The 14837-nt window shown below is 43.0% G+C and overlaps 1 protein-coding gene across 1 annotated transcript in view; it reads right to left on the reverse strand.

Moving 5' to 3' along the window:
* The window catches only part of PFKFB3 (6-phosphofructo-2-kinase/fructose-2,6-biphosphatase 3), a 63299-nt gene extending 49696 nt beyond the window's left edge, over window positions 1-13603 (reverse strand). The window contains exon 1 of the mRNA XM_040413330.1: window positions 13469-13603. Within this exon, the coding sequence (XP_040269264.1) occupies window positions 13469-13484 (16 nt within the window). The 5' untranslated portion in view covers window positions 13485-13603. The remainder of the gene's footprint in view (window positions 1-13468) is intronic.
* Window positions 13604-14837: the final 1234 nt, after the last annotated feature.

Consider the following 14837-nt stretch of genomic DNA (forward strand, 5'->3'; position numbering starts at 1 on the left):
CATTTTCTTCTTTTATTCAGTGGGTTGTTGAGTGTGATTTAAGTTTTAATGGTGTGCTTCATTATTTAGATGATTTTTTTATTTGTTGGTTCTTCTCATTCTAGTGCTTGTTCAGATTTGTTAAGTAGGTTTTTGGATATTTGTTCTTGTTTTGGGATTCCAGTAGCGGAGGAGAAGACGGTTGGTCCTTGTTGTTGTTTAGAGTTTCTTGGGATAGTTATCGACTCTAGTCGCATGGAATTTCGACTGTCGGAGGCGAAATTAGAAAAAATTCGGATGTTACTTTTGCTTTTGTTAAGTAAGAAAAAATGTACTCTTAGAGAAATGCAATCTCTTCTTGGGTCTCTTAATTTTGCTTGCAGGGTTATCCCCATAGGTAGAGTTTTTTCTAGTAGATTATATTTTTCAACTAGGGGTCTTAAGTCTCCTAATTCCCATATTCGGTTGACTAAATGTTTGAAGGAGGATATGGGTGTTTGGTTAGAATTCCTCCAGGAATTTAATGGTTCTAGTTGTTGGCAGGAGGAATTTTTGAGTTCAGACGCTCTGGGTTTATTTACGGATGCGGCCGGTAGCTGTGGATATGGGGCTTTCTGGAATGGTAAATGGTCGGCTGAGAGGTGGCCTGCTTCTTGGGTTGATAATGGACTTACAAGGAATATTGTTCTATTAGAGCTTTTTCCCGTGATTGTTGCTGTTGTTCTTTGGGGCTATGATTTTAAGGATAAGAGGATCTTATTGCACACGGATAACAAAGGGGTTTGTTTTGCGGTCAATACTCTTTCGTCCAAATGTGATGTAGTTGTGAAATTATTAAGGCATTTAGTTCTGTTTTGTATGAAATTTAATATATGGATCAAAGCGAAATATATTGTAGGGTCATCTAATGTGTTGGCTGATTCTTTGTCTCGTTCACAGTTCTTGAGATTCCGGGAATTAGCTCCGGAGGCGGACCTGGAGGGGAGCCCGTGTCCTCAACATCTGTGGGGTTTGATTTGGGACTGATGTCTGAAGCTATTGAGAGGTCCTTAGCCCCGAGAACATGGGCAGCTTACTCTGCCGCATGGCGGGATTGGTGGTATTTTTTAAATGCTTGCTCAATAGATATTAAAGGGGATGTTTTAAGTTGCGGTGTATTGTTTGTTACTAGCTTATTTAATAGAAAATTGGCAGCTTCATCTGTTGCGAAAGTAGTGGCTGGTGTTTCATTTTTTCAGAAACTGCGGGGTGAGAGGCCGTTATCGTCCTTTTTTCAGATTAAGCAGGCATTGAAGGGTTACAAGAAAGGTGTTTGTAAGTTGGATGATAGGAGGCCAATTTCTATCTCTTTACTTGGGGATCTTTGTAAAGTTTTGTGTGACGTGTGTAAGGACCAGGGTGAAGTATTGCTTTTTCGTACAGCTTTTGTGTTAGCCTTTTTTGGGGCTTTTAGGGTTAGTGAGTTGGTTGCGGCGAGCCGTAATAGTGTGTCGGGTTTGGAGTTTTCTGATGTTGGGGTAATTAACGATAAAATTGAGATTTTTGTTAGGAGGTCAAAAACTGATCAGTATGGTAGGGGTCAGGTAGTTAGATTACATTCTTGGGTGGGTTCTGAATTTTGTCCGGTTAAATTGGTAAGGTGTCTGTATGAGATTCATCCCGCTAAGTGTGGTTCCTTTTTAATGCATCAGGATTCGTCCCCTGTCACTAAATTTCAGTTTAACGCAATTTTGAAAAAATGTTTGGGGAAGTTGGGGCTTAGTTCTGCTAAATTCTCGTCGCATTCATTTAGGATAGGTGCTGCGACGGAGGCTGCCAGGTTTGGGTTAGATGATTCAGTAGTGAAAAGAATTGGGAGATGGGAATCTAATAGGTTTAAAATTTATGTTAGACCGGATTTAATGCTACCAGTCTGAATGTTTTTCTATTTTTGCAGGGAGTCAGTTTGTGATTTGGATTGTGGGACATTCATTTGTTTTTTGGGCTCAGAAGCGAGCTGAAAAATGAATATACTCAGAGAATCTGTCTTTTAATACATCTGAAGTTCTTATTCTTTGGCAGGGTATTAGAGGGATGTGTTGGAAAGGGTTAATGAATGAAATTAATAAGCTCATTAAAAAATGGCCTGTTCCTCATTTGATCATTATTCATCTTGGGGGGAATGATTTAGGTAGGATAAGGACCTGTGAGTTATTATGGGTCATGAAGAGGGACCTGGCCCTATTACATCATAGTCTTCCTAGTACTAATTTAGTTTTTTCAGAGATTGTCCCTCGCTTAGTTTGGGCTGGGAGGGATGGTAAATTTATGGAGAAAATCCGAAAAAGAGTGAATAGGGCCCTTGAAAAATTTCTCCCTTTAGTGGGTGGGTTTAGCTATAGGCATTCAGACTTGGAGGGTTTTTTGCCTGGCCTTTTTAGATCTGATAATGTTCATCTTTCTGAGGTAGGGATAGATATTTTTAACTTGGGCTTTCAGAATGTAGTGGAGAAATGGCTGCTGTGCTGTGGGGGGCCTCGCCTATGTTAGGCGTGGCTTGTGGGGTAGTGTCGCTCAGCTCATGCTGAGTGGATCTTGGTCTTTATATGGTTAATTTATTATTGGTCTTTTGGTATTGGTTATGATGGTATTTTAAAATTTATTTATTTATTTATGGTTGTAAATTATTTTAAGTGACCCTTAATAAAGCTCAGCGGCCATTTCCTCCACTATATTTGTTGGTGTCAATTATTTATTAGCAATAAGTTAGTATTAAAGTGTGTCATTTGCCCCCATGCATTTTGGAGCATTACGTTCAGTTCCGTTTTGTCCCCATTGACAATGAATGGGGACAAAACGGAAGCATTTTCCTCTGGTATTGAGATCCTATTGCGGATCTCAATACTGGAAAAGTAAAACGCAAGTGTGAAAGTAGTCTAAGACAAGTTCCACCATTCCCAATAGGTGGTTGTCAAAGCTTGTATCTATCCCTACCTCTGCACAAGGCACAGAGCATGGCTAGAAAACTCCCATAGAAGTCACTGAGGTCCCCTCCTGACCATTGGGTCTATGAACCATGGGGCTGCTGTAATTTTCTTAATGCTTTCTAAATTCTGATAAGAAAAACTCCATAAAATCCTGATAGGTTGTCACAAGTATCTGGAGCCATGCTGACTGCAGTGCATCCCACAGCTGGTGGAGGATCCGTAGAGGAAACATGACGATCGAGGTGGTCCCATAGATGCTCAATTGGTTTCAAGTCTGGGGAATTAGGGGGTCAGTGTAGTACCTAGAAGACTTGGTCATGATCTTCCAACCATTTCTGGCCGTGTGACATGTCCATCATTTGATAAATTTGTCTTATTCTTAAACCTAACACTTTTGTCTAGAGAAGCTACTCAAGTTTTTCTACTTCACCCTCCTACTAGAGGGCGATTGCGACTTTTTTTGCAACTTTTTAAAAAAAAAGTCTCAGTGATAAATCTGGAGTGAAACTCATGAACATACCGTAGCTAACCATGCCCACAAAAGCCCCATTTTGCGACTTTTTGAAGCCAGAATTCTGGAGTGAAGGCATGATAAATCAGGGCCAATATGTCTACATTTTGTGTATGGAAAATTGAACGGCCACCTGAATCCTGCCTTTTTACCTGCTTTGTGCGATACATGTACGAGCATGCCTCATGTGCAGCTAACATCTCACTGCAAGAAACTGTGATCTTAGCTTTTAATCCTTTACATGCCACAGTGAAGAGCCCAAAGCCAATAAACAGCATTGTCTTGGCCGTCACAGCCCTTTTGACTAGCTAAGGGTACGGCCACATGTGGCAGGTTCACTACGGATTTGCTAGGGAATACGCAGCCACAACAGTGTCTGGATGTGATTTCTGAAATCTCATCAGCTTCACTGCTACAGTAAGTTCTGCCCAGAATCTTCTGCATTTACATAAAGTATGGCTGTATCCAGGGGCGGTCTGGGAACTTAAAGTGGCCCTGGAAAAATAAACTGAAAGTGGCCCCATGTGGTAGGCAGGTCCAATTGACAGAAGGCGGCGCAAAGGAAGTAGGCGTGGCTAACAATACCACAGTGCAGCACAAAATACTACCTCCGCAGAACCAGATACCACAGTGCAGCACAAAATACTACCTCACCACAACCAGATACCACAGTGCAGCACAAAATACTACCTCCGCAGAACCAGATACCACAGTGCAGCACAAAATACTACCTCCACAGAACCAGATACCACATTGCAGCACAAAATACCGCTCCAGAAGAACCAGATACCACAGTGCAGCACAAAATACTACCTCCGCAGAACCAGATACCACAGTGCAGCACAAAATACTACCTCCAAAGAACCAGATACCACAGTGCAGCACAAAATACTACCTCCGCAGAACCAGATACCACAGTGCAGCACAAAATACTACCTCCGCAGAACCAGATACCACAGTGCAGCACAAAATACTACCTCCGTAGAACCAGATACCACAGTGCAGCACAAAATACTACCTCCGCAGAACCAGATACCACAGTGCAGCACAAAATACTACCTCCGCAGAACCAGATACCACAGTGCAGCACAAAATACTACCTCCGCAGAACCAGATACCACAGTGCAGCACAAAATACTACCTCCGCAGAACCAGATACCACAGTGCAGCACAAAATACTACCTCCGCAGAACCAGATACCACAGTGCAGCACAAAATACTACCTCCGCAGAACCAGATACCACAGTGCAGCACAAAATACTACCTCCGCAGAACCAGATACCACAGTGCAGCACAAAATACTACCTCCGCAGAACCAGATACCACAGTGCAGCACAAAATACTACCTCCGCAGAACCAGATACCACAGTGCAGCACAAAATACTACCTCCGCAGAACCAGATACCACAGTGCAGCACAAAATACTACCTCCGCAGAACCAGATACCACAGTGCAGCACAAAATACTACCTCCGCAGAACCAGATACCACATTGCAGCACAAAATACCGCTCCAGAAGAACCAGATACCACAGGGCAGAACAAAATACTACCTCTGCAGAGCCAGATACCATAGCGCAGCACAAAATACTACCTCTGCAGAAACAGATACCACAGTGCAGGACAAAATACTACCTAAATTAATTAATGCTGAGAGCATCATATCTTTATTTTCCCTTTCTCACAGCCAGGAGGAGGGCTTGGGTGGCCTACCCTCCAGGACATTTCCCTGTAGGGTCTATGGCCAGTCTGCCCATGGCCATATCCTTAGAGGAGTTATTAAGGGACAGAATGTCACATTACAATATAGAGAAGTCTTCATTTTGATCTCTTTGACAGGCATAATTTTGTGAGTGTGATCTAAACTTTATGATACATCTTATGTCGGCATCAAAGTGTTACATAGATCAGGAATTTTGTGCACTAGACATGGAATAATAATGTAATTATTTTCTTACAACCTTTTGCAATGGTGACAACTAGAGGCCAAAACATGTACTAGAAGAACACAGAAAAGGCTGTGACAATCAGTAATATCTGCTGTGAACACTTAGTTACCCATTTGTACACATATGTTATACCAAATGGCTATAACAGATAAAACTAAGTGTACCTATAAATAAAAGGACAATTAGTGATTGAGATGATAGAGTTTGCCTCCCTCTTCCACTACTTTGTCTTTATTCACGCTGATAGGGACAGACAGAAAGAAGGAAATAGCAGATTTGTACAATCTCTGATGAATTTCGCAGGTGTCATATGGAAGTCTGCTGTTCAAACACAAGGTTTTCCGGAGATGAACCTTTCATTTAAAGGAAATGTGTTTCTTATAAAGGACTGCATCCTCTTTGCTGACATATTACTGCATTACTTTTATCTTTATTGTCTTTAACCCAGACAGGGAGTGGTGTACCATATTGCAGCATATATCCTGGTCTAAAGTGTATTGCAAAGTGTTGTCTATGAGTCTTTTTTTCTTTATGGAAGTTATCTCACAAAAACTATTACTATACGATGAATAGGGCATTTCAAGTTATTATTATTGCATTATACATGCAATAAACATATTGTAATGGTTTTTTATGTACATTTTCCTCTCTGGTAGCGCCCCCTGCTGTTTTCTACTTTTGGTCCATCTTCTCCTGTATTCAGTGGTGGACTGACATACTCAGCAGCTTCCCTGCTTCCCTCAGTGCTGGCATAGTGATCTCATAGAGAAGCAGCCCAGACATCCTTCATTTATTAATTCATCACTACTTCTAAATTCATAGAAACTATGGGGCACATTTATTAAGACCGGCGTTTTAGCCGCCGGTCTTAATAAAGCCCTAAACTGGTGGTGGATCTGCTGAAGTTAGGAAGAAGTGCAGGCCTCTACATAACTGTGGCACATCTAAATGTAAGCCTGCTTCCTTGCTGTACTTTCACACTAGCGTTTTTGTTTTCCGGTATTGAGTTCTGTCCTAGTGGCTCAATACCGGAAAAAAACTGATCAGTTTTATCCTAATGCATTCTGAATGGAGAGCATTCCGCTCAGTGTAAATCAGGATGCATGAGTTCAGTCCCTCTTACGTTTTTTTGGCTGGAGAAAATACCGCTGCATGCTGCAGTTTTCTCTCCGGCCAAAAATCCTGAACACCTGCCGGAATGCCGGATCCGGCAATAATTTCCATTGAAATGCATTAATGCCGGACCTGGCCGCAAGTGTGTCCGGCAAAACGGATCCGTTCTTTCCGTCTGCCCGGACGGAAAGAACGGACCCGTTTTGCCGGAACACTTGCGGCCGGATCCGGCATTTATTTTTTTCACAGATTTAATGGTCTGCATATGCCCATATGCAGACCATTAAATCTGTGAAAAAAATAAATGCCGGATCCGGCCGCAAGTGTTCCGGTAAAACGGATCCGTTCTTTCCTTCCGGGCATATGCAGACCATTAAATCTGTGAAAAAAATAAATACCGGATCCGTTTTCCGGATGACAATCGCGTATTGCAATGCATTTGTGTCCAGATTGCCGGATCCGGCAGGCAGTTCCGGCGAAGGAACTGCCTGCCGGAATCCTCTGTCGCAAGTGTGAAAGTACCCTTACATTTAGACCATTTTCTACACCTAAAACAGGCCTGCCGACCCGTCCCCGCCCACGTCACGCCCACTTTTTTAGACCTGGCGTGAGCAGGGAAAAGTCGCAGATTGCTACGCGAATAACCGTTGTGCCGCAATCTGCGCCAGAAATAATATAGGCGTATTTCTGGATCATAAATGACCCTCTATATCTCTCTCTAGACAGCGGAAAAAAAGATTGTGGAGTGGGGATTACATACCATAGTGCTATTTATTAATGGAAGTGCTGGGGCGGTGTACGGGACAATTTTCTATGCGGGGAGAAAAGACTAGAGAAGGAGTAAGAGCTGACTGCAATGCACTCCTGGGAGATGCAGGTGCTTGATATTAACATGTGACAAGTTTCTGCTCACCTACAGAATGTGAATAATTAGAGATGCAGAGAGGTGAGAAAATTTACACTAGGGGGCAATGCTTTCTCATTGATATAGTTGAAGTAATGGTGAGCATTAGGCCAAATATTTTTTTAATTTGTTGGATAACCCATTTAGAGAGCAAGTGATACAAAATACCTAATAACTTGAAGGTTATCTGTGATATTGTTAGATAAAGGTGAATTTCCAAGCAGATTATTGGCAACTCCAATTACAAAATGTCCCTGATTTATATTCACTGTCCCAAATACATGCATTACATCACATATATTTACATAGGGTGGTTTTTTGGTTAGTGATAATATTTCTGGTGGTGCAGACAGGAGAGTAACTAGAGAGTAGGCCTCATGCCAAGCTTTCGGATAGGCTACCTCCTTCCTGAGCATGGCCCCCTGAACAGACATTTATGAATCATTTTGGTGTCTACATGCCCCAACAGATTTAACCCTATGCCATATAAAAGGCATAAAGAACACCATATAGCAAATGGCATAATTTCTTTTCTTGGTGCACATGGACCCCCCCCAAGATGCACCAAATTATTAGTAGGTGTACACCTCTTATAAAAATTGGTTCATATTATTAGGCTATTTTCACACTCGCGTTTTGGGCGGATCTGTCATGGACTCCATTGAAAGTCAATGGGAGACGGATCCGTTTTCTATTGTGCCAGAGAAAACAGATCCGTCCCCATTGACTTACATTGTGTGCCAGAACGAATCCATTTGGCTCCGTTTCGTCAAGCGGACAGCAAAATGCTGCAGGCAGCGTTTTGGTGTCCGCCTCCAGAGCGGAATGGAGACTGATCGGAGGCAAACTGATGCATTCTGAACGGATCCTTATCCATTCAGAATGCATTGGGGCTGAACTGATCCGTTTTGGACCGCTTGTGAGATCCCTGAACGCATCTCAGAAACGGAAAGCCAAAACACGAGTTTACCCCTCCTTCCTGATCAGACACATTTTCATTTTTTTAGAACAAGGGTCTTCGAAATCCATAAATTATTTTTCATTGGGTTATTTTAATTCGGATTCTCCCTTTCATGACTCCATATGGTTCACACTAAATGTACCCCTAGAGGGTCATCACCTGTGAGTCCAATGTATCTTTATGATGTTTTATTTACTTCCAGTTATCACCAGAAATGCTGATACATCACCCCATTATACTAGGTTCACATATTCGGCGCAAGTTTTGGTAGGAGCCTATGTCACAGATTCTGGCAAAAAGTAGAATCATGGAAACCCAACGGACCCCATTATAGTCAATTGGATCCATCAATTGCATATGATAGTATTATTTATAAGTGGAAGTGCTGGGGGTGAGTGTGAGGGACTATTTTCTATGCAGGGGAGGGAATTAGCAAGAGCTGACTGCAATGGGGTACATCATGCACTGTTGGTGTTCGTCATATGTTGGATCCAGTTCAACCTCTTTTTTTTTTTTTCTGTTCCTACAGTCGGAAACATAAAATGGAAAACCAGCGGTGAAATGAACCTAGCCTTAATTTAATTTTTATTGCCTTCAATGCAGAGAGGAAATGGCATGTAATGGACTTTGCATCCTAGAGTATTGCAGAACACTTACATTATCTCAAGTATATTGCAAGGTGTTGAATATGTAAGTTTCTGAAGAGCAGAAACTATTCGGTAGTGCAGCTCTGACGCAGTTCAAACAATGCACACAATGTCGGACTATATGAGGACACACTACGTTATGGAATGATAAGGCTGCCTTCACACCACGATTTTGTCCCATGTTTATAACGCATGCACATAGGAGCTGTTTAATGTATACCCTTTCTTACTGGGCTCCACTGGATGGAAAAGTGCAGTATACTATATATAAAATACTCAATGCCAAGCGCCAGGGGCGCATTGGCCATAGTACTTACAGGCAAATTTCCCAGAGGGCGGTTGCCCAGGGAGCCGCTCAAACCCTCCTCACGGCTGGCCAGTGGAATGTATTTTGTGATGGACTGTGGTATTTGCCTTTGTTGGGGTGGTATAATGTGCCACAATATGGTATTGCTGGCCCTGCCTTCCATCAATTTGGGCCCAACTACAAAACGGGGCCACTTTTAGTATTTTTCCAGGACCACTTTAAGTCCCAGTCCGCCTCTGCCAAGCAGAAATGGGCATAGGTAGATCTAAATTATACTGATACCAGTAGAGTAAAAGGGTGCAACAGTCACAGGCTGAAGGAAGGTGTTGCACCTAACCTCGTTAAGGTGGTACCCGTACCCCACAAATGAAACCTACTGAATGCAAGACAAATGTACAGTGGCACTGCCAAAACATAGCACCCAGCCTCTCAAGAAAGTGAACCGCACGCCATAATATGCTTAAATATTCTTTATCTCATACATAGCGGAGTCACTCGTGTAGCTCTGACGTCTGATGACTGGGACTCTCCAGTCCAACACATTTCATAGAAAAAAGTCCTCCTCCTTCCTCTCCTTTTTTTCTCTGAAACGTGTTGGATTGGAGTGTCCAAGGCATGGGACATCAGAGCTACACGAGTCGTGCCACTCCGCTCAGCCAGATAGTCCGTGTTCCATCTCTCTTTCTTCATAGATCGCCTGTGTGTTGTCGTTCACAGGATTACCTTCCAGCAGTGGAGAATATACTCTTTTGGGGGACTTGCATTTATGTCAATTCATCTATTCAGGATTTACACGGTTCATCATCCATAGTCACCTTTCTTTGGACTGCATTCAAGCCCTAGTTGAACTGTAGGGCTGGATACCAGTAAGTCTCTGTGCGGCAAAGTGTAGGTTAGTGGTGAATCGAGCACTATCTAATATTTCTTCAACCAGGTTACAACCCACCCAGGACCTCCAGGTGGCTGCCTGTTCATCTTAGGGCTCATGCACACGAACATAGTTTTTCCCCGTGTCCATTCTATATATATTTTTTGCAGTCCGTATGCGGAATCATTCACCATTTACTTCAATGGGTCCACCAAAAAAACTGAAATGACTCTGTGTGCATTTCATGTCCATATGTCCACATGGCCATTCCTCAAAAAATAGAACATGTCCTATTATTGTCCGCATTACAGACAAGAACAGGACTGTTCTATTAGGGGGCTGCCAAAATACGGATTACACACGGCCAATATCCGTGATTTGCGGATCCCCAATTTATGGTTGTGTGAATGTACCCTTAACAGCAAAAGGCAGTGCATACAGTCGTGTGTTTTGAGAGGCGGCTGCTACATTTTTGCAGCAAGACAGTGCATTTGTGTCCTGCACGCGGTATACTATGCTTTTCCATTCTGTTTTTCCCAATATATACAGTCGTGGCCAAAAGTTTTGAGAATTACATAAATATTGGAAATTGGAAAAGTTGCTGCTTAAGTTTTTATAATAGCAATTTGCATATTCTCCAGAATGTTATGAAGAGTGATCAGATGAATTGCATAGTCCTTCTTTGCCATGAAAATTAACTTAATCCCAAAAAAACCTTTCCACTGTATTTCATTGCTGTCATTAAAGGACCTGCTGAGATCATTTCAGTAATCGTCTTGTTAACTCAGGTGAGAATGTTGACGAGCACAAGGCTGGAGATCATTATGTCAGGCTGATTGGGTTAAAATGGCAGACTTGACATGTTAAAAGGAGGGTGATGCTTGAAATCATTGTTCTTCCATTGTTAACCATGGTGACCTGCAAAGAAACGCGTGCAGCCATCATTGAATTGCATAAAAATGGCTTCACAGGCAAGGATATTGTGGCTACTAAGATTGCACCTCAATCAACAATTTATAGGATCATCAAGAACTTCAAGGAAAGAGGTTCAATTCTTGTTAAGAAGGCTTCAGGGCATCCAAGAAAGTCCAGCAAGCGCCAGGATCGTCTCCTAAAGAGGATTCAGCTGCAGGATCGGAGTGCCACCAGTGCAGAGCTTGCTCAGGAATGGCAGCAGGCAGGTGTGAGCGCATCTGCATGCACAGTGAGGCGAAGACTTTTGTAAGATGGCCTGGCGTCAAGAAGGGCAGCAAAGAAGCCACTTCTCTCCAAAAAAAACATCAGGGACAGATTGATCTTCAGCAGAAAGTATGGTGAATGGACTGCTGAGGACTGGGGCAAAGTCATATTCTCCGATGAAGCCTCTTTCCGATTGTTTGGGGCATCTGGAAAAAGGCTTGTCCGGAGAAGAAAAGGTAAGCGCTACCATCAGTCCTGTGTCATGCCAACAGTAAAGCATCCTGAGACCATTCATGTGTGGGGTTGCTTCTCATCCAAGGGAGTGGGCAAAAACACAGTGATGAATAAAGAATGGTACCAAAACACCCTCCAACAGCAACTTCTTCCAACAATCCAACAACAGTTTGGTGAAGAACAATGCATTTTCCAGCACGATGGAGCACCGTGCCATAAGGCAAAAGTGATAACTAAGTGGCTCGGGGACCAAAACGTTGACATTTTGGGTCCATGGCCTGGAAAGTCCCCAGGTCTTAATCCCATTGAGAACTTGTGGTCAATCCTCAAGAGGCGGGTGGACAAACAAAAACCCACTAATTCTGACAAACTCCAAGAAGTGATTATGAAAGAATGGGTTGCTATCAGTCAGGAATTGGCCCGGAAGTTGATTGAGAGCATGCCCAGTCGAATTGCAGAGGTCCTGAAAAAGAAGGGCCAACACTGCAAATACTGACTCTTTGCATAAATGTCATGTAATTGTCGACAAAAGCCTTTGAAACGTATGAAGTGCGTGTAATTATATTTCACTACATCACAGAAACAACTGAAACAAAGATCTAAAAGCAGTTTAGCAGCAAACTTTGTGAAAACTAATATTTGTGTCATTCTCAAAACTATTGGCCACGACTGTACTTTAAACCTAGAACAAAAATGTGACGTGAACACAACCCAGTTGTCAATTTAGGTATACATTTCCAGGTGGAATAACAGAGAAAGCGTACAATGTAGTTTTGCAATACGAGATGTTTTAGAATTATTTCATGTGGAATGTAAACATTTATTGGTCATATCAGGATTGGTGCTGGATGCAAACTTGTTTGACTAACGGCGGTTTGTTTGACTAATCTCATTTTTCATGCACATGACCGTTGTTTTGGCCCGCATCTGAGCCGCAGTTTTTGTGGCTCGGATGCGGACCCATTCGCATCCGTTGCTCCGTTCCGTGGCCCCGCAAAAAAAATATAGCAAGTCCTATTCTTGTCCGTTTTGCGGACAAGAATAGGCATTTCTACAATGGGCCGTCTGTTCTGTTCCGAAAATTGCAGAAGGCACACGGGTGGCTTCCTGTGTTTTGCGGATCTGCAATAAACGGAATGGTCATGTGCATGTAGTCTAAGGCCTCATGCACACGGCCGTTGTTTTGCTCCGCATCCGAGCCGCAGGTTGGCGGTTAAGATGCAGACCCATTCACTTCAATGGGGCCGCAAAGGATGCGGACAGCACTACGTGTGCTGTCCGCATCCGTTGCTCCGTTCCGTAGCCCTGCAAAAAAAATATAACATGTCCTATTCTTGTCTGTTTTGTGGACAAGAATTGGCATTTCTACAATGGGCCGCCTGTTCCGTTCTGCAAATTGTGGACGGCTTCCGTGTTTTGCGGATCCGCAATTTACGGACCGCAAAGAACAGAACCGTCGTCTGCATGTAGCCTAAGAATGGTGAAAAAAAATGTTCATGTGGGGTTCATTAACAGACATGACACAGATGCCAGGCAGTCTCACATGGTTATTACACAGCTCCTGTGGGAAGAGCGTCGGTCGACATGCATGGTGGCTGATTTTAGTACAGCGAGCTCAGGAAATATTCTAGAAGGTATAGTTGTAAGAAGGTTCTGCTCTCTATAATGTACATTCCTGCATAGACAATGCTTAAGGCTAGAAATCCCTCCTAGGCAGCGCCTGTGTTATAGCAGCTGGAGCAGTGAGAGCACCCTCTCCCTGATACTACTATCTCAGGCGTGACGCCTGCTGTGCTCCTGCACTTCCCAGCAAACAGTGTGGGGTGTGGAGTTTTTTTTTGTGTGTGCTTACCTCTTCGTTGTGCCATGGCGGAGGTCAGGGGTCAGGCTCTAGCCTTGTAGATAACCACTAGTGCAGGAACTCTGCTGCAGTCTGGACGGTAGGACTCAGAGAGAGCAGGAAATTGTCATATATGGACATGGTAAGCCACTGATACGTCACTTCAAGGAAGAAGCTCAGCCAGACACAAGGAAGTGAAGACTTTGGACTGCAGGTTACACATCATCACGCTGGTACCTCAGCTGCACCTTAAAGGGGCTGTCTGAGTTCAGAGCTGAACATGGCTACTTGTACATGGGTGTGGGCTGTCTTGCAGAAATACCGCATAAATGCGTTATTTGCGGATTTTGGTCAGAATTTGATGCGGTTTTGCTGTAGATCTCACCCTTAAATTTAAAAGGGTGAAAACCGCACAATATAACTGTACAAAGAATTTACATGCTGAGCATTTCAAAATCCACACGGCAAGTCAATTTTCATCAAATCTCATTCACTTTGCTGGAACTTTACTAAGCTGCAGTTTTACCGCACAGTTTCCGTAACGTGTGTAGGTAGCTTAAAGGGATTCTCTAGTAACAGGGAATTCTGCGATAGAGATGGAAATGCGTAGCGTGCCACTGCAAATTTTATAATACTAAACCACGCCTCTAACTCCGCCTATACACACCCAATCCCGCTGGATCCGGGACATTTGAGAGGTATGTGTCTGTGGTCACTGGAGCCAGAACCTACCTGTAATATCATGGGACTGTCTGTTTTAGGCTACATTTACACGACCGTATGTATGAGTCCACATCCGTTCCGTAATTTTGCGGAACGGGTGCGGACCCATTCATTTCTATGGGGCCGCAAAAGATGCGGCAAGCACACTGTGCCGCGGCCCTGCAAATAGAACATGTCCTGCAATTGCAGACAAGAATAGGCATTTTCTATGGCGTACAGCTTCTGGAAACCCTAAAATCACAATCTCAGGTACCCTTTGCTCAGGGGGTATGGATTAATTAGCTTACCAGAGTGTGACACTTTGAGCCTAGAATATTGAATCTTTTCACAATATTCAAATTTTAAGTTGCATTACTGAAATAAATGAACTTTTGCACGATATTCAAATTTTTCAAGTTTCACCTGTAGATAGGCACTGGGCTGAGTTAGAGGTGTGGCTTAATATTTTTTTTAAATCACACTTCGTAATTATAAAAAGTTGAGAGGTATGCAGTACCTTCTCTTGTGGTATCCCAGCTGGCATTTCACAGCAATATAAGACACACAGAGCACATATGTAACACATTATATTGCACATCCAACATGGCATATAATACACTGCTCAAAAAAATAAAGGGAACACTTAAACAACACAATGTAACTCCAAGTCAATCACACT

This window comes from Bufo bufo, chromosome 1 (genome assembly GCF_905171765.1).
Source record: "Bufo bufo chromosome 1, aBufBuf1.1, whole genome shotgun sequence".
NCBI classification, from domain to species: Eukaryota; Metazoa; Chordata; class Amphibia; order Anura; family Bufonidae; genus Bufo; species Bufo bufo.